Source organism: Balaenoptera musculus, chromosome 8 (assembly GCF_009873245.2).
Source record: "Balaenoptera musculus isolate JJ_BM4_2016_0621 chromosome 8, mBalMus1.pri.v3, whole genome shotgun sequence".
NCBI lineage: Eukaryota > Metazoa > Chordata > Mammalia > Artiodactyla > Balaenopteridae > Balaenoptera > Balaenoptera musculus.
Genome location: NC_045792.1, coordinates 22,526,501 through 22,549,632, shown reverse-complemented (window position 1 = coordinate 22,549,632; position 23,132 = coordinate 22,526,501). Strand labels below are relative to the sequence as shown.

The 23,132-nt window shown below is 45.3% G+C and overlaps 1 protein-coding gene across 4 annotated transcripts; it reads right to left on the bottom strand.

Annotated features, from left to right (window-relative positions):
• Positions 1-743: 743 nt before the first annotated feature.
• On the bottom strand, positions 744-22,654 carry LAYN (layilin). Of its 4 annotated transcripts, XM_036862251.1 has the most exons (8): positions 22,379-22,654; positions 21,715-21,738; positions 19,117-19,414; positions 11,314-11,471; positions 6,242-6,274; positions 5,538-5,621; positions 3,178-3,280; positions 744-1,367 (listed from the first exon to the last, which is right to left on the bottom strand). In XM_036862251.1, exons 1-8 carry the CDS (start codon positions 22,461-22,463, stop codon positions 1,004-1,006), a joined length of 1,149 nt encoding a protein of 382 aa, XP_036718146.1. In that variant the 5' UTR covers positions 22,464-22,654; the 3' UTR covers positions 744-1,003. The 4 variants fall into 4 exon arrangements, with proteins under 4 accessions (XP_036718146.1, XP_036718147.1, XP_036718148.1 ...); XM_036862252.1 differs by lacking the exon at positions 21,715-21,738; XM_036862253.1 differs by lacking the exons at positions 21,715-21,738; positions 22,379-22,654 and adding an exon at positions 16,989-17,216 and having other exon boundaries at positions 19,117-19,165.
• Between the last annotated feature and the right edge of the window lie 478 nt (positions 22,655-23,132).

The following is a 23,132-nucleotide window of genomic DNA, read 5'->3' as shown; positions in this document are numbered from 1 at the left end:
ACTGCTCCGACCCAGACGAGCTTACTCTGTCTAGATTGGGGCTCCATGTGTCAGGCAAAGTTACAGACTATTCAAAAACAAGACATATGAGGAATGGTTAAAATAATAAGATTATTAAGCTGATAGAGGGATGTTGTTGGTGATTTAAACAATGACCTTCAGAACTTCATCTGGTAAATGACTGACGTTAGGTGACTTTTCTCAGCATTTGAGTCCAAAAGTTTTTGAAATAGTCAGATCCCGAAAACAAAAAGGTAAAATCACTAGCATTATTACTAATGCTATGTTGACGCTGCAGTAAAACAAACACACAAACAGAACAACGTGCAGTAACAGGGCTGGGAACACAAATAAGCCGAGAAGCCTAGATTCAACCTTCATTTTCAGTTTCTAAAGTGTTTCCAAGTTAGATATTTCCACGTTTGGATGTCAGGAAAAAGAAAAAAAGGTCCCCAGAGGCCACATGCAGAGGAAGGGCTGTAGACACAGACTGACTAACATTCTGTTTCCTGCTTTTTATTTGATTTGATTCTTCGAAAAAAATAGATATAAGAATTGCTGATGCGCAGCCCAGCTCGAGGCTGGCATAGGCGGGCTTTGAAAAGATTCTGTACTTTCTGTCTCTTTGTTGTGATGCTTGCAGCTGTACAGAACAGGAGAAACAGAACCTAGAGGCTGGTTTCCCAAGCTCCACGGCAGCTACCCCCCCCCCACCCACCCAGTGAAAGCACTGTCCCTTGAAAGTCAGTTGTAACAATCAGTTGTTTATTTTCTATTATGTGCCAGACGCTGGACAAGGTGCTTTCTCAGAAGTTCCAGCCAGGTGAGGGACTGGGATAAGGGATATAGCCCGAAGTGCGGGTCCAACAGGGGCTCTCATGCTCGCCCCCAGGACCTGATCTGAGCACTTTCACAGACCTTCTGAGTGATTTCCTTATAGAAAATAGACTTTTGCTTCTCTCTTCTTTCCCATTCTTGTCAGTTCAGGGTTCGATCGTGCATCCTAATAACCGTATATTTCATTTTCCACCCACTCGGCCTCCTTGCTCCTTCCCACTCGGTCTGGAGAGAATTCATAAACGTCGTTGTTCACGAAGCCACTCTCCATGCTCACCAGCGTCAAGAGCCCACTTTCGGATGGGTTCATGGCCACGTTGTCATAGTCACAAGACATGGTGTCGGGAGTGGCCTCTCCCGAGCGCGCTCGGAATGAGATGTTCTTCAGGTCCGGCCGGGTCTCGGCTAGATCAGCTTCGCTCTGCTTTCGTATGACATTGTAAACCTCCAGGTCCGGGCTGTTCCCCGGCTGAGGAGCGGGCCAGGCGGGGCGCTGCTCCTTCGTGCTGGGGCCTGGCTGCCCCCGTTTCCTAGGAGTAAAGAGAACCAGGGCTCAGCGGACAAGGGGACTGAGAACATCCCTGTGCCCCTGAGCAGGCAGGAGGGGGTCATTCTGGGCAGTCACTACGCTGCGCTTCTCACCTGCCTCAACCTACAGGTCAAGGTTTTGGGTGGGGTGGGAATAAAAGAGGAAAGTGTTATATATCTATCACTCACTGCTGACAGAGCACAGAACGGAGGTGTTGATTCTGGGATCCCCAGAGCCTCCAGAGGGTCCATGGATAGAATTGCATGGGGGAAAATACCGCATTTAAAAAAATCCATCTCTAAGTGAAATTGAGCTTGTCCTTCGGTTTTGAATGTGGGCAGTTAACCTGAGTAGTAATAGCTTTCTTTGTTTTTGTTTTTGTTTCTGTGTTTTTCTTTTTGGCTGCACCACTCAGCTTGTGGGATCTTAGTTCCCCCACCAGGGATCGAACCCGGCCCTCGGCAGTGAAAGCACGGAGTCCTAACCACTGGACCGCCAGGGAATTCCCACTAGTAATATCTTGACTTGCTCACCAACAGAAATCATAGATATTTTCATATCACATCACAGTTCTTACTTAAGATACCTTAAAATATTTTATGCTCATCTCTACTTCAGTATTATGATACTTATACTCACCACTAAATAAAGAAGCATTAATAAAGGAGCATGTGTATTACTGTTTCACATTCATTTCTGGAAATATTTCGCTAAACTATATAACAGCATTATTCCTTCCCTTGTAATCCAGTGTAATTTATTTTATGCATTTAAAAATATTGTTCTGGGAAGGGATCCATAGGCTTCACCAGACTGCTACAAGGGTCTGTGGCACAAAAATGGTTAAAACCCTGAGATAGACTCCAGCTTCAAAGCCACAATCCCACATTGTGGTAAGGTGATAAATAGATAGATAAGGGAGGGAAATCAAGACCCAACCACAGACTAAGCAGTTAGAAAATATATTTTCAAGTTTTTGAACTGAATTCTATTTTTAGGTTAAAAGGAAGTAACCAATGAAAATGATCATAGGAAGAGATAACATTTTTGAGTGCTTACTATATACTCATTCTGCATATATTAACTGCTTTAATTCTTCTAATAATCCTATAAGGAAGTTATTATTAAATGAAGTAGGGTCTGCATTGGAATCTTACTAGTTTATCTTAAATTGGTCATCAAAGGGAGTCAAGTCTTAAACTGTACCTTTGCTTTCCTTCTTCTATGTAGACCATGATGATGGGGGATAAAAAGATAGCTGAGAAGACCTCTGGTTACCTCAAAAATGGTGGCACATGATCCAGTAACAGAGGTGCTTTAGGCTACTTAGTGCAGCTATTTTGTAGCAATCTACACTTGTGAATTCAATTAAAAGTCAATTAAAAGGATTTGGCTATTTCATTTTGAATTAAGTGGTTTAGCGTCAGTGGTTTGCCAGGCTTTGGAACAGTCGTTTTCAGAGGGCTCACTATCCATTCCTTCACTCACCCAACAAGCATTCCTGGAGTGAGCGCATACATGCATGAGAGCACTTTGCTGAGTGATGTGTGGATGCACAGATGAATAACACGGTCTCACCCCTCAAGTCGTTTAAAATCTTCCACACACACAAAAATTAAAGAATGTAAGATCACTCTCTTAATCACAGCTAAGCACAATGCTTAGTACTTCTGAGTGCCCTGAGCCCATCAGAAAATTTACTCTCAAATCTGTAGGAGTGATTCTCTTGGAGCTGCCACGGCTTTTAATGAAGTCCAAATCTTGAAGAGTTCAGAAAACACAAAGGTTTACATGATGAAGGTTTTACTTGCCTCCTTCTACAGATCCAAACCCAACATACACCTGTGGTGACCACAAGGAAGAGGAGAAGGGGGATGCTGGGGGTTAGGATGTAGGCAAGATTCAAGGCAGCTTCTGCAAAGAAAAGCACACATTATCAGCATTAGTGGTGTTTCTGTGTGCTTCAAAACAGGCTTAAAAAAGCGTAATCAACACAGAGCATTCCAAGGAGCGCATTCTGGAAGGAAATAGTTACCCAGAGAGCAAAGTCTTCCAGTTTCAATAAATGAGGCTTTTCTACCTGTCCTATTATCTGAAGTAGTAGAGAGAAAAGAAGTTTACATTTTGGGGTCTCTTGCAAAATACAAGATGGGCAGTTTTGTTAATTAAACATTTTTTTCAGATGAAAGAGATTATCTCTTTTCTCGTTCTTCCTCTTTGTTAACAAAGCTGAGGCTGCTTGGGGGTGCTGATGTCTTTGACTCTAAGGACAGAAACAGTAGTTTCCAAGGTGGGATCGGGGAGAGGGAGGTAAAAAGAAACAAGCCAGAAGTCTCCGTGTTATTGCCAGGAATGAGAAGGTCACGTGTAACACATGAATCAGACTGTAGAGCCTTACCCACGTTTCTGACTGCAAACTGGATCCGGTTGGGCCCATGAGCAGTGACTGTGGAGGGCACTTAGAGATCTACCATTCTTACCTTTCCTAAGACTTAAGTCTTAGAACCAGAGAATTTTCCCTCAAGGGGCTTTGGGAGGAATCAATGATTGGGGACTGAGCCCTTTCCTACTCCTACTGGTTAAGATTCCCAACCATCCAGAGGCTGTGGCTTTGTTTTTCTGTGAGGCTACAAACCCGACAACCACCAAAAAGAAACCTCAAAACAAAACCTACTTTAAATACCACCATAGTAACAATGAGCAATAAAAATGCCACCCACCGCTGCACAGAACTTTGGATTTTTTAAAAAGCATTTTCACACATTACATCTGTTGTATGATAAAGAATTTGACTGGGCTTTGTCCCTGGTACCTGGGCGGGAGGCTCTAAATCTTTGGAATTTCTCAGAAATAGGAGTAACTTCCTTATCCATGAGCCCTTCAGACCAGATCAGAGTTTATACGGACAGAGATGTCTCAGGATGGGGGCTGGTGGGGCCTAGGGGGTGAGTTCAGTTACACAGCCAATGATCAAATCAACTGTGCTGCGTAATGAGACCTTAAGAAAATCTCTGCACACCAAAGCGCAGTGGAGCCTTCTGGCTGGTGAACACGTTGATCTGCCAGGAAGGTGAGTAGGCATCCTGATTCCACAGGGAGAGGACACAGAGAGTCCCCATTCGAGACCCTCCCAGACCTTACTGTATGTGTTTCATTTGGCTGCTCCTAGATCTGTATCCTTTATAATAAAACATAGTCATAGGTACAGTGTTTTCCTGAGTTCTGTAAGTTGTTCTAGTGAATGATTGAACGTGATGGGGTCATGGGCACTCCCTGGAATTGTAGCCAGTCGATTAGAAGTGTGGGTGGCCTGGGGACCCCTAACTTGTGGCTGATATCTGAAGTGAGGGCAGTCTTGCTGGGGACTGAGCCCTTAACCTGTAGGGTCTGTGCTAACATGGGGTGACTAGTGTCACAACTGAATTGCAGTACTGTAATATCCTGTTTCATTTTACGGACACAGAAATGCTCTCAGGTAGGTGAGAAAAATGTTATTACTTCTATTATGCAAATAACTAAACTGAAAAATTAAGTGTTTTTTAAAAAATTGCCCAGTGACAAAAACTCAGATCTTTCTCTTTTTTGTCTTAATTGAAATATAGTTGACATATAATATTATGTTAGTTTTGGATGTATTCTATATTGATTTGACATTTGCATACATTATGAAATGATCACCATGATAAGTCTAGTAACCAGCCCTGATCTCCCTCTTGAAACTCAAGGTGAGAGTTGAGGTTGAAAGTCCATTAGCACTCCAATTTATCACTCCATTTTCTTTTATCTTTTATGTCCATTGCCTCTATTTGTCTCATAAAGAAATATTAATCATGGCCTGGGTCTTTCTGCTCTTATTTCTCTACATCCATTCTCTAGTTCCCCTCCCCCCAAACAACTTCTGGGAGGTTCTCAAGCCTCGTCTGTCTTCATGCAGATTTTTTTTTACCTCCTGTCTTGTCTAATCGCCCCAATTGTCTTAGGATAGCTCCATTTGTGTATTTCACTGACAAAATCTAACATATAATGCAGTTTTTACAAAGTCACAAGTGCTCTGTCTGGTTCCATTTTTAAGTTGCTGTGGGAAAGAACAAAGTAGGGTATATAATCATGGGGAATTTGTGATCAAGAGAGTCCTATTATCTATTTTTCTCTGGGAGAGTTCTGTACATACCTTTGCTTTCTTTCAGTGTTTCTGTGGCATCTTCTTTCTCTGTGTCTTCTGGAAGTATGGGCATTGCTGGCTCTGTTCTTTCACCTGGAGAGAGACACATGCACTTGAGAACCTGGAGAAAGGCATCAAAATCCAGATATTCTCTGAGGTCCTACCAGCTTCAGGGTGGGATGCCAAAAAGCACCAGCATTGTGACCAGTGCCGTTTATAAACACAGGGAAGTAAAGAATTGAATTTGCTGACCTAGAGGTTTACTTGTCTTTATCTTTCTGGTGAGACTTGCTGCCAAGAATCATGTACGGACACAACCAGCAGGCAGCTGACATTAAGGACCATAAAGTACTGAAGTGCCAAGGGGAAGGGCCAATGACTCACTTCTAGGACCATAAATTATCAGTTTGACTTGCTTCTTGGATCATTAGATTGGTTATTCCTTTCATATTGTCAGTAATGACAAGTAACATCCCAAACTGAACTTGCAACTATTACTTTTCAGATATTTGAGAGAAAGACAACGCTAGTGAGATTAATGAACTACTGGTCATGTCCGGTGTGGCATATACCTGTCCAAAGGGTCAGGGTTAACACCAGTGGTCTTTCTGCTGAATAATCTGGTTTAAAGAACATGTGGTTCTAAACCTATGAAAAGCTTCTAAACCTGTGAAACAGCCCAAATTAACTCAAATCTCAATTGACAGTCTTACCTCCAGGCCTTGTAGAAGGAGCTGTTGGTTTCTCTATAGCAGAAAGAAACAAGAATGAGAGTAATAAGTAAATTTCCATGCCATCTGAATGAAGTTGGCCAGAGCATGGCATCCATTTATCTGTTCATTCAGTTGTCCAACAAATTTCATTTAGTATTATCAGACACTAGAAACCGGGTTAGTAAGTCCAAAGAATCTCTTCTGCACAAAGACTAGCCTTTCCTCAGCTTTACTTGGGCACTTTTTTCTTTTTTAAAAGGTAAACTTTTTAGTTTTAAAACTGAAAGTTTTAAATATGAGAATTTCCAAATATACGCAAAAGTGGAAAGATCGGTATAATGAACCCCTATGTACCATCATGCAGCTTTAACTCTTAGGAACCGTATGGCTAATCTGCTTTCAACAATAATCCCTACTCCTCCCTGGCTACACCCAGGCCTGAACTGTTGTAAAGCAATCCAAGACATTTGATCAATTCCTATTGGGGATATTTTAGAGCAACAAACACTGATCTCCAAGCAGTGGAAGTGGCCCGGGACTAAGTAGACCACGGCCAGCCCCAAGGCAGAGCCTGGTGATCTAGAACATGAGTCATTTAAAATATTTCTAAGAACCTCAGGAGAGTCAGGCTGCACAGACAACCTACATCAATGTTTTTATTTTTGGCTGAAAGTGTGTCAGCCTTTTGTACTGGCGGTGACTCTACGCTGATCAGATGCTCTGGGATCATAGCGTCAGGGTCCATAAGGTCAAAATTTTAGAATTCACAGTCCTAAGGCCAGGATGTCAAAGCTATTCTGAAGTTTTATTCAGAAAGGAAACTTTTAATCGTGTGTGTGTGTGTGTAGAGATGATGCAAATCCATTTATTTATTAAAAAGGTCTGCTATATGATAGAAACAGCATCATGCTCTAAATGTTTTATTAAAAACAAACACAATTTATCCTGATAATAGCCTTATGAGGTAAGTGCTGTTCTGAATTTGCACACAAGGAGACTCAGGTACAGGGAGATTAAACACCTTGCTCAAATCTCACAGCTAATAAGTAGCTGAACTGGGATTTTAATTTAAAAAATTCAAATGAAAAATTAAAATCACAAGGAGACAAACTCTGTGCTAGGTATTAGAGATACAATAGCAAGTGAAAAGTAGTCCCAGCCCTCTAAGGAACTTATATTCTACAGGATGGCAATAAAATATGGAAGTACAGGAGAATATTAATACATTAATTTTGTGATATATTGCAATACATCATATATTCAAAGACATTACACGATGTAGTCATTTTCTTGTCCCTCCATAGTTCAATCCACTGGGCAAAACTGCAGTGAACATGGCAAATTAACGCAGCACTTCCATCAGTTGATGCAATGGTCTGTGACACATGGCCTCAGATGATTTGTCTCTGATTTCCACTGAATGCGTCTATGCCTTTAGCACACCCCAGGAGGAATCAAGTGATCAGATCTGGCTAGCATGCCACCTACTCTATGTGGTCATGTTGTCAAATCTAGTTTTAGATGCTATCTTTCAACCTGTCCCTTGCCCTCTGGTATAATGGGATGTTGTGCCATCCTGTTGCAACCATACTGGGTGACCTTCCCCTAGCCCGTCAAGTGCAGGGATTAACTGGTCAAACATGTATATTTCCAGACCTCATGCCAACCATATAGTGAAGGGGACAAACCTGTAAACAGGCAGTTAAAGTACTGTGTGTGTGAGGTGTTATGATCCTCATAGGAGGAACACTTAACCTAGTTTTGAGGGGCCCTGGATGCTTCCCAGAGGAAGTGATTTTTAAAAACTTCTTATTTGGAAATAATTTCAGATTTATGGAAATTTGCAAGATTAGTACAAAGAATTCCCATGTATCCTTCACCAAAATGTTATCATTTTATCACGTTTCATTTATATAATTATTCTCTGTCTCGCTCTTTATATATATCCTATATATTTATATCTACAAGTCTATATCTAAATCTATACACACACACACACATACACATATATATATTCACATACAGACACATCCATAACTTTTTTCCTGAGAATAAGTTGCAGCCATAGTTACCCTTTACTCCCTAAATACTTCAGTGTGTATTTAAGATGGGAGGGGGGGGTAATACTCTAACATAACCATAGTACAATTATCAAAACCAAGAAATCAACATTGATATATATAGTATTAACCAATCTACAGATCTTATTCAAATTCTGCAGATTGTCCTAAAAACGCCCCTTATAGAAAATCACCATTGTCATCATCATCATTATCATCAAGGATCACCTACTGCACTGGGTTGTGATGAGAGGTGATGTTTAACCTGAACCTGAAGGCTGAGAATGAGCTGACCGGGAAAGAGGGAAGGGTGTTCCAAGCACTGGAAACAGCAGTTAAGAGCTCTTGGGGAATTTCACAGAGGGCAGAGGGGAATGGGATGGGGGGGGAATAAGAGTGGTAAGAACTGGGGCTGGAGATAGGCAAGGGTCTGATCAAGCCAATTTTTTATGGCGTGCTGAGGTGTGTGAACTTATCCTGAGGCGGGGGGCCACGTAAAGGCAATGTGTTAGTCTTTCTCCGTGTGCCCACTTCTCTCTGCTGGATCTATTCTTGGTCCTTCTCTGTGTCCTGGGAGGCTGACGTCTATGGACTGTGTCTTGCGGCTCCCTTGTCCTTTGGCTCTTTTTTTTTTGGCTGTGTTGGGTCTTCGCTGCTGCGCACGGGCTTTCTCTAGTTGCAGACAGTGGGAGAGCGGGGGCTATTCTTCATTGCGGTGCGTGGGCTTCTCACTGCGGTGGCTTCTCTTGTTGCGGAGTATGGGCTCTAGGTATGCAGGCTTCAGTAGTTGCAGCACGCGGGCTCAGTAGTTGTGGCGTGCGGGCTTAGTTGCTCCGCAGCATGTGGGATCTTCCCGGACCAGGAAAGACCTTCCTGGACCTTCTCAAACCCATGTATCCATGCATTGGCAGGTGGATTCTTAACCACTGCGCCACCAGGGAAGTCTGTCCTTTGGCTCTTGATTGGACTTAACCAGTAGGAGGCAGAAGCAGGAGATTAGAGGGTAGGAGAAGAGAGGAGTCCTGGTAGTTATTCCCCAGGCCCCCTTCCCACGTCACTGTGGTTTGACAGTAGCTGTGTTCTCTGGTTACAGCTCCTGTTGGGTGGCTCCTCTTCCATGACTCCAAGCTTTCTCTGGAGTCCCTCCCCTTGCTCCTTGAAACCTAGGGGTAGTAACAACTTCCCATTGTAGCTAATTCCTGGGCACTTCACCATCTCATGCTCTGTGCCCACACCTTGGCAAATATCATTTTACTGTACTCTTCTCATTAAACCCTTTGAGTGGGCCATCTTTTTCCTGCCAGGACTCAGTCTAAATCAGGCAGTAGCAAAATTAATAAAGATTATGATTAAAAAAAAAAACCTAACTAGGTTCAAAGTCCAAAAATGAAAGGCTATGAAAACAAATGTCAAAATCTCACATTTCAAAAAATATTTAAGAAGTACAACATTTTAAATCATGGAGATAATAGGATATAAGGAACAAAAGTGATGGGGCAGCCAGTTTGTAACAAGTGCCTTGCTTTAATTGCTCTAAAAATGTGCCCTGCTAAGCCAGCCTCAGTCCTTGCAACCTCCCTGCCTGAGACAACTCTGTATGGTGGGGAAGGCCAGGTCTTTGGAGAGAATTCATCCGAAGGGGTGAAGAGGGAGGAAAAACAACTTTAGCAGCAAAAGCACAGTCAAATTCCGACAATTTAAAAATGACAGGATTGTTTAGTCCCTCAATAGATGTAACTAACAAGTCATTCTACTTGTGTCAGGAAAGGATGCAGAATTGGGGTCAAGCAGTTGGCTTCAGGGAGGTGAGAAACTTCAGTAACAGATCAAAAATCACTTCACGTTTAGATCGAAGTCCAACATAATGGAGGAGTTTGGGAAACCTCAGCACAGTGAGACTACAGGCTTGTAGCCAATTCAAAACCCTTCACAGATTTAGAAGCAAACGCCAATTAAATTTGCAAGGCGTGCATTTAGAGGGTGCCCTAAGGAGTTTAAGCCTGCTAATCAAATTGACTTCTATCTGCCCAGTGTCAGTAAAATTGATATATTTTATCATCTACCTCCTCTGGTCATTATTCTGTTTCCTTCAAGCCCCAGAAAATAATGTCACGTGGCTGGTAGAAGACTTGCAGGAACAATGGCCAGCTTCCTTTCATATTTCTTCTTTACAGTAAGTCCACTACATACGAACGAGTTCTGTTCGGAAAGCACGTTTGTAAGTCCAACGACGTTAGCCTAGGTACCCAACTAACACAATAGGCTATATAGTACTGTACTGTAATAGGCTTATAATACTTTTCAGACAAATAATACATAAAAAACAAACAGAAAATGTAACGAAAACATTTTGAATCTTACAGTACAGTACATTTTAAATCTTACAGTACAGTACAGTACCAGCTACATCACCATTGCTTTTACACTTGCCTCAGGACATCCTGGGCTTGAAATAAAGATACTGTACCACTATACTCTATACAGTACTGTACAGTAAAGTACACGAAAGCACAAGCACTTGTAGAGGATGCGCGCATGTGACAATGTACGCCAGACACGTGAACTAACTTACGGGGCTGGACATGCAAACGTAGGTTGGCATCTTTGAAAGTTTGCAGCTTGAAGGTTCGTATGTAGGGACTTACTGTATTCCAAGCTCCTACGGCATACAACCTCATATCCGGAAAGAATTAGAATTATAACTGTCCACTTGGAGGGCTTTTTGTTTCTTGAATTCTCATAATTCTTGCCTTATCATACATAAATTAGACCCTTTCATTTCTTCATCCCTTCTCTTAGCATCTAACACCCCTCTCCTGTGCTAGAATTACTCCTCAGTGAGGAAGTGTCACTACATCTCCCTTCACAAGAACTCCCAATGTTTAACACTGCTGGCATTTGTAACAAGCTTTCTCAGAGACCACGTGACAAATTCTTGGAACCAGCAGCTGCTTATGAAATGAGAGAGGAGGTTGAGAATTCAGCCATATAACTTGGGAGAGGATTCATTACCAGCGGAATATTTGCAGATGAAATTGTTCTTCATGGTGCATCGGTCGTCGTTCCACTGGAACATGTAGGGGCCCCCGATTCCGGCGGGTGCTGATGGCTGATGGTACATGACCACGCAGACCTCGCTGCCGCACGAAGGCTCATCCACATACCAGTTCCTGTAGGAAAGGGGTCAACAGTGGAGGCAACTGGAGAAGGATACCACAAGACTTCAAAGCCTTTGTTTTCCTATCAAGTTCCACTGAGCCAGGAGCTTAAGAGACAGGGAGGAACTGAAGCGCTTCCAGTAAGTAGAACCACGCTTTCTAATACGGACATCACAATCAATCATCTGACATTTGCCTTTGCAGGGAGGAATATATTACCATATAAGGTCTGCAAAGGAATTATGAGAAAAAGCAGCCAGCAGGGCCAGTCTGGATGATCTTATTTCTTTTTTGCTTTTGGCTAACTGGGTTTTGTTTCTCTTTTTTTAGAAATCAGATGCACTGAGAGAGGCATGGCTTACCTCATCCAGAGCTTGCCCTGTTTCCATCTCCCCATGCTTTTCAACAGCCATAGCTGCCTTCCTAGCTCTGAGGAGCGGATAGAAAATTCAAGCATCTGAGCAAGACTTTCCAACATGGAGAGGCTTCAAAGCAAGAGATGGGGTGGGGGCAAAAGCAGGAGGCCCAAGTAGTCTTCTTCAGGTTTTAAGTTGTTTCTACTTCATCAGGCTGATGAGCCCTTCTGTCAGCCTCTGACGCCTGATTTCTTGTCTTTGTCTCCCTAGCTCCTGGGCGGGGTACACTAGCAGCCCCAATGGTACTTGAAATTAAATGATGCTGCCACCCAGTTGGATATGTGGGTGCCAGGTTAAAGTCTGAGATTCCATCGATAGTTTAAATGCTGCGAGCACCCACCCCATGTGCTGACTCAGGGCTGGGCTTTGTAGTTCGCCTGGTTACTCACCTAAGCAGTTTCCTTCGGGGGCCCAGATCTGCCCTGATGCTCAGGCTATTTAGATGAGCCCTGCTGCTCTGCCTAGCTCGTGTCAGAGCCCCTCCTTAGGAGACAGCTCTCTGTGTAGCACCCTCATATGGCTCTGCTTGAGTCTTGTGCTGCGGTTCACCGAAAGGAAAATCCTCTGCTGAATCCACTGGGTTGAATTTGCCTGGATGATAGCTGAGCTTGCGAGGCTGCTTGGACACTGCCTGGAGAGCTGGAGATCCTGACTGGGGCTGGGCTCTGCACCTCGTTAGTCACCTCCAGGCAATTTTCCAACCCTGTTGGTAGACCTCCTGCTTGTCTGTTCTCCTCCCCACTGGCCCTATGGCTTTAGGTTATTTTATTTCACAGATGATGGAATGGTTGGAATATTATGCCTGGCATCTAGTTTCTGGACTTGAGCCAGCTTTCAGGCTTGGAACTCACTGCTAGAAGGAGGAAGGACCCTGCAACACCACAGTAGGTGCACATGGTAATTTCTTCTATTCTCCCAAAGGGACCTATGGCCATTTACTCAAGTAACAATACACTGGGGAAAGAGGAATACCCAAATATTACAAAGACTGCTGGACACAGGGTGCAAGTTAACACTGATACCCAAAGACTTGAAGTGTCATTAAGACTACCCTTTTGAGTGGGAGCATATTGAGGCCAAGTATTAAATGGAGTTCTGGCCCAGGACTGAAGTAGGAGATAGATAGGCCCCTGGGCTGGACAGCTGGTGTTTGTCAAGTGGAATAAAATTGAAGCTTTGTTCTCACCCAGACACTCCAAGGACAAAGCTAGTGGCAGAAGCTGAGCTCTGCAGGAATAAAGAGATAAGATGACCACTCCTGAGGTCAAGGAAAACTTCTTTGTCTGCACATGCACAGAAAGGCTCCTTGAGGGTCAAAACGGGAGGGGGCGCCACCCCATAATAAGTGTGGACATATCCCCACAGGCCTCTGTGGTGGAATCCATCTTAGCAAAAAGTTGCACATGCATATTAGGGAGGGTCTTAGGACTGGTCAGGTGTGAAAGAAGAAGATAATTGGCCAAAGGTAAACAAAGACCCAGAAGGACTGTCCTACGTTAGTGATTTAAATCACCTCTTTATCGCACTCCTCCTCATTACAGAGGATGCCCGAACCCTTTCTCTCTGGGTGTGTATTTCTGCCTTGCTTCTGTCTTAAATAAACGAACTGCTTCTCTGTGTGCTCTGCCACATGTTATGCTGTGTCTCTAATAATAAACTTTGTACCTGCTTTTATAGTTTTTGCCTCCTTGAGAAATGCATTTTCCAGTGTGGGTAAGAGCTAGGGGAACTTTGCTTCTAGCCTCTAGCCCCTGGTGGACTAGCGGCTAGGATTCCTGGTTTTCATCCAGGCTACCCAGTTTCAATTCCTGGGCAGATGACTAAGATCTCTCTTCAGGACCACTCACTGCTTTCTCTCTGACATCAGGACCAGCTCACAGTGGACCCATCCAGTGGTCATTCCCCAGTCCTAAAATATATGAATTGAAAACTTATGGAGTAAGAGCTATAATAGTGGAGAAGGTCAAGTGGAAGCCTCTGAAACTGCATTCTTCCCTATCCTCTCCAAGATAGTAAATAGAAAACAATATCTTATCCAGGCGAAGATGACAGAAAGTAGTGCCACTCCTAAAGACCTAGAGAATGCAAGGATGGGATTCCCTGTCATATCTCTATATAATTCACTAGTCTGGCTCCTGCAAAAACCAGGCAGATCCTGAAGGATGACACTGGAGTAGCACAAATTTAACCAAGTAGAAGTCTCAATTGCACCTACTATGCCATTTGTGGTATCTTTGCTAGAGCTGCTTAACATGTCCTTGGGTACCTAATATGCAGATTTGGTGACTACATTCTTTTTCACCTGTATCAGAAAGAGAATCAGAAAACAGTCTGCATTTATTTGGAATGGACATCAGTATACATTTATGGTCTTTCCTCAGGACTATACTAATTTTCCTACCCTCTGTCATAATATGATGTGAAAAGAGACTGCCTGGATGTCTTGCAAAAAATCACACTGGTCCACCATATTGCTGACATCATGCTAATTGAACCAGATGAGCAAGGACTGGAGGCCTTAGTAAGACTCAAGTCCTCCAAGGGTTGGAGGTAAACGCTATGAAGATTCAGGGGCCTGCTACTTCATGAAACTGTGTAGGTGTCTAGTGATCTAGAGAATGCCAGAACACCCCTTTCAAATTAAAGGTCAAATTATTTCATCTCTCAATAATTTGAAGCGTCTTGCAATAATTTTAAGAAGGAAGCATAGCGTGTGGTAGGTCTCTTTGGGTTCTAGAGGTGGCATATTTCACACCTGGGAATACTGCTCTGGCCTATATACCAGTTGACATGAAAGATAGGTGTCTCTGAGTGGGGTCCAGAGTAGAAAAGGACTGAAGCAGTTCTAGGCTGTGATGTAAGCAGACTTCCCACTTGGGCCATATGATCCATCAGACCCTATTATTAGAGGTATCAGTGGTGAGAAAAATAATGCCATATAGAATCTGTACAAGCTCCAATGAGAGAATCACAGTGCAAACCCTTAAGATTCTACAGCAAGGACATATCATCTATAGATGAGAAAAAAGTCACCTTTTGCAAAGCAACTCCTGGCTTGCTACTAGGCAAGGAGCACCAAGAGAACATGCAATCCAACTTGCTTAATGTAAGAGAGACACTGTCAGACATACCTAGTCAAAAGATTAGGCAGGCCTGGAATCAACTCATTACAAGATGGAAGAGGTATATTTAGGACCAGATGGCACTGTATGAACAGGTAGAGCAGACTGCCATGACATCTACCACTGTTGTACCAGAGCCTGTCCCTCAGCTTACACCTATAGTTGCATAAAGGAATCCCTTACGACTAGCTGATAAAGGCAGCCTAAGCTTGGTTCATGGATAGGTCAGCCAAACACGGGGGTACAACTCCAAATGGGCAGCAGCTGTACTACAGTCCCACTCAGAGGTGGTTCTGAAGGATCAAGTGATAAGGAAACATCCTCCCAATGGCCAGAGCTTAGTTGGTATACCTAGTTAACCACTTAGTATAGAAAGAGAAGTTATTAGAGATTAGACTATATAAAAACTCAGGGGTAAAGGCAAAGAGCTTGGCCAGTTGATTAGGAGTCTAAAAGGATAAAGGGTGGAAGACTGGGGACAAGGAGCTCTTGGATAGAGTGATGTGAATAGACATATGGGAGTAGGTGTAAAGTATGAAAATCTATCATATGTTAAAGCCCACCGAAAAGCCTCTAGCATGGAAGAGGCACTAAACAACCAGGGAGACAAAATGACTTAGCCAGTTGATGTCAGCCAGCCTGTTATCAGCTGCCCCAGTGCTGGTATAAGAGATACATACGAGGGTAGCCATGGTGGCAGGGATGGAGGCCATGCGTGGGCTCAACAGTAGCCGTTCCCACTCACCAAGGCTGATCTAGCTACTGCCCAACATCCAATCTGCTGGGAACAGAGACCAGCCTAGAATTTGGTAGCAAGTTGACTACACTGGACTCCTTCCATCCTGAAAGGGGCAATGATTCATGTTGATAGGAATAGACATACAATCTGGGTATGGGTTTGCCTTTCTTGCCTCAAGGCCTTAGCGCCACTATCCAAATGCTTACACAGTCTTTGATCTACCAGCACAGAATTCCAAATAAGATCTCATCAGACCAAAAAACCTAGTTTATAGCAAAGGAGATGTGGGAGTAGGCAGGGGATTTACTAGTCACATCACATATTCACCCATCCTGAAGCTGCCAGTTTGACAGACTGATGGATGAACTTGTTGAAAACACAGCTGAAGCACTAGCTTAGAGGCAATACTCTGTGAGGATAAGGCATCACCCTCCAAGATGCAGTGCACATTTTGAATCATTGACCTTTGTATCATCCTTTGTCATCCAAGAGTATTCTGGGGTCTGGGAGCCAAGGGATGTAGAAGAAAAGTTTGAAGCTAACAGAGGTTGGTTCATGAGGTTAAGGAAAAAAGGCCTCTCTGTAACAGAAAAATGCAAGGTGAAGCAGTAAATGCTGATGTAGAAGCTGAAGCAAGTTATCCAGAAGATCTAGCTAAGATAATTCATGAAGGTGGCTAAACTAAACAACAGATTTTCAATGTAGACGAAACAGCCTTATAATGGAAGATACCATCTAGGACTTTCGTAGCTAGAGAGGAGAAGTCAATGCTTGGCTTCAAAGCTTCAAAGAGCGGGATGACTCGTGTTAGAAACTAATGCAGCTGGTGACTTTAAGTTTAAGCCAGTTCTCATTGATCATTCCAAAAATCCTAGGACCCTTAAGAATTATGCTAAATCTACTCTGCCTTTGCTCTATAAATGGAAAACCAAAGCCTGGATGACTGCACAACTGTTTACAATATGATTTACTGAACATTTTAAGCCACTGTTGAGACTTACTGTCAGAGAAAAGCTTCCTTTCCAAATATTACTGCTCCTTGACAATGCATCTGGTCACCCAAGAGCTCTGATGGAGATGTACAAGGAGATTAGTGTCGTTTTCATGCCTGGTACCACAACATCCATTCTGCAGCCCATGGATAAAGAAGTAATTTTGACTTTCAGGTCTTATTCTTTAGGAAATACATTTCGTAAAGCCATAGCTTATGAAAGGAGGAGTAGCCCTGCTTACCTTCGCTGGTAGTACTTACTTGGGGAATTTGTGTTTCTTGTCTCTGCAATGGTGAGCTCTGTGGGTTTAGAGGTCCTGGTATCTTCTGGGGGAATCCTTCCACCAGAAGATACAGCAAGAGTGTTATTGAACTATGAACAATGGCTGCCACTTGGACATCTGGGGATTCTTGTGTCCAGGGACCAGCAGGCAAGAAGAGGAGTCATTCTCTTTGCAGGACCCTAATCATGAGGCGAAGGTATCTCGGCTGTTACAGGCGGGGAGAGATATGTTTGACACCCAGGTTATCTACTTGGGTACCTGTTGGTACTCATGTGCCCAATTTTGATGGTAAATAGAAAAGTGAAATCACTCCAGCCTAAGCAGTGAAAGTTGACTAGGCCTCACACTCTTCAGGGATGAGGGTCTGGGTCCTGCCACAAGGTAAGAGAGCCATTGAGGCTCCCCGAACAGAGGGTGAGGGGAATCTAGACTGGACAGAGGAGGAGGGGGGGTCAATAAATATCAGTCGTGGCGCTGGGACCAGCTGCAGTGGTGGGGAGTGTAGTTCCTCCTAAGCTTCCTTTCTAAAGTTTCTCCCAGGAGAGAGGCCCACGAGAATCTTGGAGGAACGACTCCCGGAACTTAGATGAAGGTGTGGATCTGAACAGCATAATGGGTGAACTTCACGCTGTCTTGAATGGAATAGGTAATAAAGATATATTCTAATCTTCATTCTTTTGATTGAAAATGAGTTTAAATGTTTTCCCCATATTACTGTTTACCAGTTAGATTTTCTATTTTGTGAACTGTTTGCTCAGGTCTTTTGCCCCTTTATCTTTTGGGGTTTTACTGACTTATATAAACTTTTAGTGCTTTTTGACTTGTACAAACTCTTTATTGTAAAAAGATCATAACTGTTAAATTTCTTACAACATTTTTCCAGTCTTATGTCTGCCTTTTAATTTTGATATTTTTTGACGTTCTTCCACGTCACTGCTTTTCTTAAGGAGGGACGATGGCAATGCCATGGTGCTGGGGGGCAGGTGTGTGAAGTGAGTCCAGTGCTGTGGGTTTAGAAGGGCCCTACAAACTGCAGGCTTCCTTAAGTCCCCTCTTGGTCAATCCAGAGAATTATATCTTGGCTCTAATTTCTTGCCTGTCATCATAATTTCCTGCAGTCTGGAGCCCTTCAGCCCCACAGGCCTTCAATCTCTCACTGGGTCAGCAATCCCACTCCTGGGCATATACCCAGAGAAAACCATAATTCAAAAAGACACATGCACCCCAATGTTCACTGCAGTACTATTTACAATAGCCAAGACATGGCAGAAACCTAAATGTCCATCAACAGAGGAAGGGATAAAAGATGTGGTGCATATATACACTGGAATATTACTCAGCCATTAAAAAGAACAAAATAATGCCATTTGCAGCAACATGGATGGATCTAGAGATTGTCATACTGAGTGAAGTAAGTCAGACAGAGAAAGACAAATATCACATGATATTGCTTATATGTGGAATCTAAAAAAAGGGTACAAATGAACTTATTTACAAAACAGAAATAGAGTCACAGATGTAGAAAACAAACTTATGGTTACCAGGGTGTAAGGGGGCGGGGGGAGGGATAAACTGGGAGATTGGGATTGACATATACACACTAGTATATATAAAATAAATAACTGATAAAGACCTACTGTATAGCACAGGGAACTCTACTCAATACTCTGTAATGGCCTATATGGGAAAAGAATCTAAAAAAGAGTGGATATATGTGTATGTATAACTGATTTACTTTGCTGTACACCTGAAACTAACACAACATCGTAAATCAACTACACTCCAATAAAAATTTACAAAAAATCTCTCACTGGGGTTCTAGTCCAAAAGGCCAGGTAGCCAGAACCACTGACTTCAAGCATTGTGTGCCACTGAAGCAATGCTTCTGGGTCACCCTCCTGGACAGAGCTCTCTGGGCCTAGGTTAAGGCTGATTTACCACCTTCGCCCCACTGCTTTGGTCAGTGGCTCTGCCAGTATTGCTATCCCCTCAGGGCTCTGCCTGGCTGGGCCTTCTCTTCCCCACTGACTGGCACCGTGGATCCAGCCTGCCTCTTTCTGGAGTTACATCAAGCGAGTTTGCTGCTGTGAGTTCCACACACTTACCTAAATGTTGCTGGGCTGCCATCGATCCAGGCATAAAGGTCCTGGCAGGCTGTGCCATTGCTTTGTTTCTCTTCACGCCTCCTAAGCCCAATCCAGAAATCACCATCAGAAGCCAGGAGGTTTTCAATGAACTTTTGTATCAGTCTCTGTTCATCTTCAGACTCGATGCTGACTAGCTGGCCCCCAGCTCTCCTGCAGGCTGCTCTGGCTTCCTCAAAGTTCAGTCTTCGAGAAGCATCATGGAAGTAAATGACTTCATAGCAAGGTTTCTGTGTTCCTCCCCGGCAGACTGGCTGACCTAGAGAAAAAAAGAAGCCTCCCTATGTTAGTGCCCCCGACATATACCAGAGCAGGGATGCCTGGAGGCATCTGAATGAAGCTGTCCCTCAGCAGGAGTTCTGATTACTCATCAGTGGTTTGTTGTAGTGTCATTAAGCTCTCAGAGCAAATTAATACCCCTTCCAGCATGGAGATACAGTGACTTAGACTCCATGTTTTGTTTGTTCCATTACAGATTATTGAAAAGCAGACATTTAAAATTAATCTTTAAAAGAGAGGCAGATGAAGATTTATTGTTTCACTTAAAGGCAAACAAATAACACTTTCATGCCATTAGGGAGTCTCAGGAGACGGTGTGGCTTAAAGTGAGTTATCTCTGTTTGGGGGTTCCTTCAGGTAAGAGAGGCGTTCTGAAGTCAGGCGTGGGCTCCTCTACCCTGGAACCCTCTGTGTATGTGTCAGTAGCAGGACTGAACATTCACCCAGTCTATGGTATAAGCAGAAGATAAAAGCATCAGATCCATGGGGTTTTCTGATACTGGTCTTGCCTAAAGTCAACAGCTAAGATTCAGTGAACTCTTACGATGTGTCATGTACTATGCTAAGGGCTTTTGCATTTACATACATACCTTATCTCATTGAATACTCATAGTAATCCACTGTTGTAGATATTGTTTATGCCCCATTTTACAGATGAGAAAACTGAGGCTCAGAGAAATTAGTCCGGCTAAGGCCACATAAGCTATCAGTAGCATGACTTGAGTCAGAACCCAGATCTAATTACAAAGTCACAGCCATAACCACTGAACTCTGCTCCCCACGCCACCCCAGGCTCAGGTTGCACTGGGAGCCCATGTAATATGTCTCATCTGACTGACAGCTGAAGGGCTGAAGACGATCAAGGACAAATGGATGGGATTCTACTGAGGACGGATAAAAAATCGTTCACCAGTACACACCACCCTGGCTTGTGTCTGGGTGCCTAAAGCCGTGCTGCACCCAAAACATTAGCCTCATTGCTCCTTCGTTAAGTCAGTATGTATCGCACGTACGCTCGTGCCTGGCGCTGTGCTAGGTGCCGGGAATACAGAAACACTTGCCGCTTCCTAACCCACAGGAACACACAGCATGTTTCTGGATCCAGATGTACAGTGAAAACCAGATTTCAACAAGGGGAATCCCTTGCAGTGGAGAGCCAGTCTGTGGGCTGTGGGTATGAATTACTGCCACAGAGCGAGGAATAAAGGATTTTGGTTTGGGAACCTCTTCCCAGCTCTCACAGTTCTCATTTTCCTAATTTGTTTTGCAACTGTGCACGGAGCCAGATAGCATTAGTTATTCTCCAAATTGTCCAGAATACAGAGCAAAAGGCCACAGGCAGTTAACTGCATTTTCAGTGCTTAAATGGGAACAGAGCACATACAGATAATCTGGAAAGCTCCTGTGAATTCTTATTTTCAGTTTCTTCTTTCATCGCTTTTGTAAAGAAATTTTCAATAAACAAATTGTAAAAGTTTTGCATCTTCTCCCTTTCTCTGTCACTTTTCTCCTATTGCTGAATAGGGAAACTCTAACAGGACTGCTCCATCAGCAAATTAGGAGGCCTCAAAAGTGGGACATTCTCACTAAGGAGGTGTTCCAGAGAGACTAGGGACCACTGGCCAGAGAGGCCGGGGCTGGGACGCTCCCTGGGGAGAAGGCTGGGCCAGCTCAGCTTTACGAGTCCTTAAAGGTGGCTCCAAATGAGGCAGCAGAAGAAAAACAAATGAGCCCCAGGCACCCCCAAGGTGGAGTTGAATTTACTGGCAGTCCCCACTTTTCCATCGTTGGATTATCAAGGGAAAACATAACACCTTAAATGAGTTTCCTGTATGGCCCAGCCTGGCCACACATCCCAAGTCAGCCAGTGAGTGCCAGAGGGAGCCAGAGCTGGAAGAAGGCCCAGGGTGCAGCTGGTCCCCCTGCCTTCAGGAAGTGTTTCTCTCCTCTCATTTGCAGGAAGGGGAAGGGCGGCCACGGAGGACAGAGCCCGTGCAGCCGTCACCCAAACAGCTGAATTCGGTTACCCTCCCATTTTGCCACCCTGCACCCCACCCCATCCTGAAACCAACTTTAGATCCCTTCAATCAGCTTCGGAAGCACCGATAACGGAGCGGAGGTTTTCATTCTCCTCCATCCCTCTTGGCCAATCTGTTGCCTGCCAAGGAAACCTGAGAAAGGGGAACGGACATCCCCTCCGCCGCCGCCCCCCCCCCCCCGCACCGCCTCCGCCTCGACATGCAGAACAAATGGAAGAGGCAAGGAGCCAGAGCACTGTACCTCCTCTGAGGTCCAAGTCCGAGGCTGCAGTGACACGACAGGAGGAAGGAAGCAGAGAGAGTCATTCCCCTGAGTCAGGCGGGGCTTGCCCCGCGCTAACTAGGCTTCTTTCCCGATCTCTAAGCGCTCTTATTCCAGGCGCTGGATCCTGCCATCCTCTCCCCCCAGAAGAGTCCAGGAGTAACGGGCTGCGGTTCCCACGGCACAGCCGATCCAGAATCCCTACTGTACGCACCGTCTCCCGGGACAGGAGACCTCCTTGGTGGGAAGGACAAGCCCTGCGTGGGGGTCCCGGGGACCACGGCGCCGCTCTCAGTGGAGAGGGCCGAGGGGGCGCCTACTGGGGCAGTTTGCTCACTGTCCCATCTAGCCTTCGTCTCTCGGTATTCTGGCAGCCCTGGGCGGGGAACGGACTTCGAGCGGTCCAGGACACGCAGGGAACCGGCGCTAGGCTCAGCAGCCGGGCGATTGCTCCTCTACAAGTAGGGGGCGCCGCAGGGCTAAGTCCACTGGTGGGGCAGGGGCGCCACCCCTCCACCCACTCCCCGGAGGGCCAGAGAAGAGGCACCGTGGCCCTGAGGACGGTCAGCCTTAGGTGGGGTGCAGTGGGTGCTGCAGCCCAGCGCCCGGGAACCAGCCCCCGCCCCAGCGCGCGCGCACTCACCGCTTAGCAGGCGACCCGTCGCGCCCCGGAGCCCCGCCAGCAGCACGGCCACCAGCACGGCCTGCGGCGCCGCTCCCGGCTGCATGGCCCGGCTCGGGTGCGCCTTCGGACGCCGGGGCGCTACGGCGGTGGAGCGGGAAGAACGGCAGCGGCGTGCTCCGCAACTTCAACGGCGGGCGGCAGCAGCATCTCCAGAGGACCGACGGACCCGGCGCCCGGAGGAGGCGGGGAGGGCGCGGAGCCAGTCCGTCGCCCCTCCGCCCTCTGGGACGTCACTGCGGGGAGGGCAGCCCCGCCGGCTGGCCCGCCCCCGCCAGGGCCTCCTCCAGCGCGCTCGGCGCCAGACGCCCCGCCCGCCCGAGGGGAGCGAGCACGGGGGGGAGCCAGCTCCCCACCCCAACTGGCGCTTCCCACGGAAATCCTGCGTTTGCCCAGGGCGCGGGGACGAGGAAATCCAAGACTGGCTTCTCCGAAATCCGATGAAGACCGCACTGTGGCTAAAAACAGGACCGCATCTTGCCCCCACTCCTCAGGAGCACAGCCAATTTCCCAGCGTCCTAGGCTCCGCAGTTGGGAGAGGCAAACTCTGAGACCTTCCAGGGCTCGGTAGGCCGCCGTCCAGGCACTCAGAGCTACACCTGAGAAAGGAATGGCGGATGAAGAGAACAGATGCTCAAGTAGGCAGGGTGAGCACTGGCCAGGCAAATTTTGGGACAGCGTGGATAGCGTCCAGAGGAGGCTAAGTTGGAGTTCT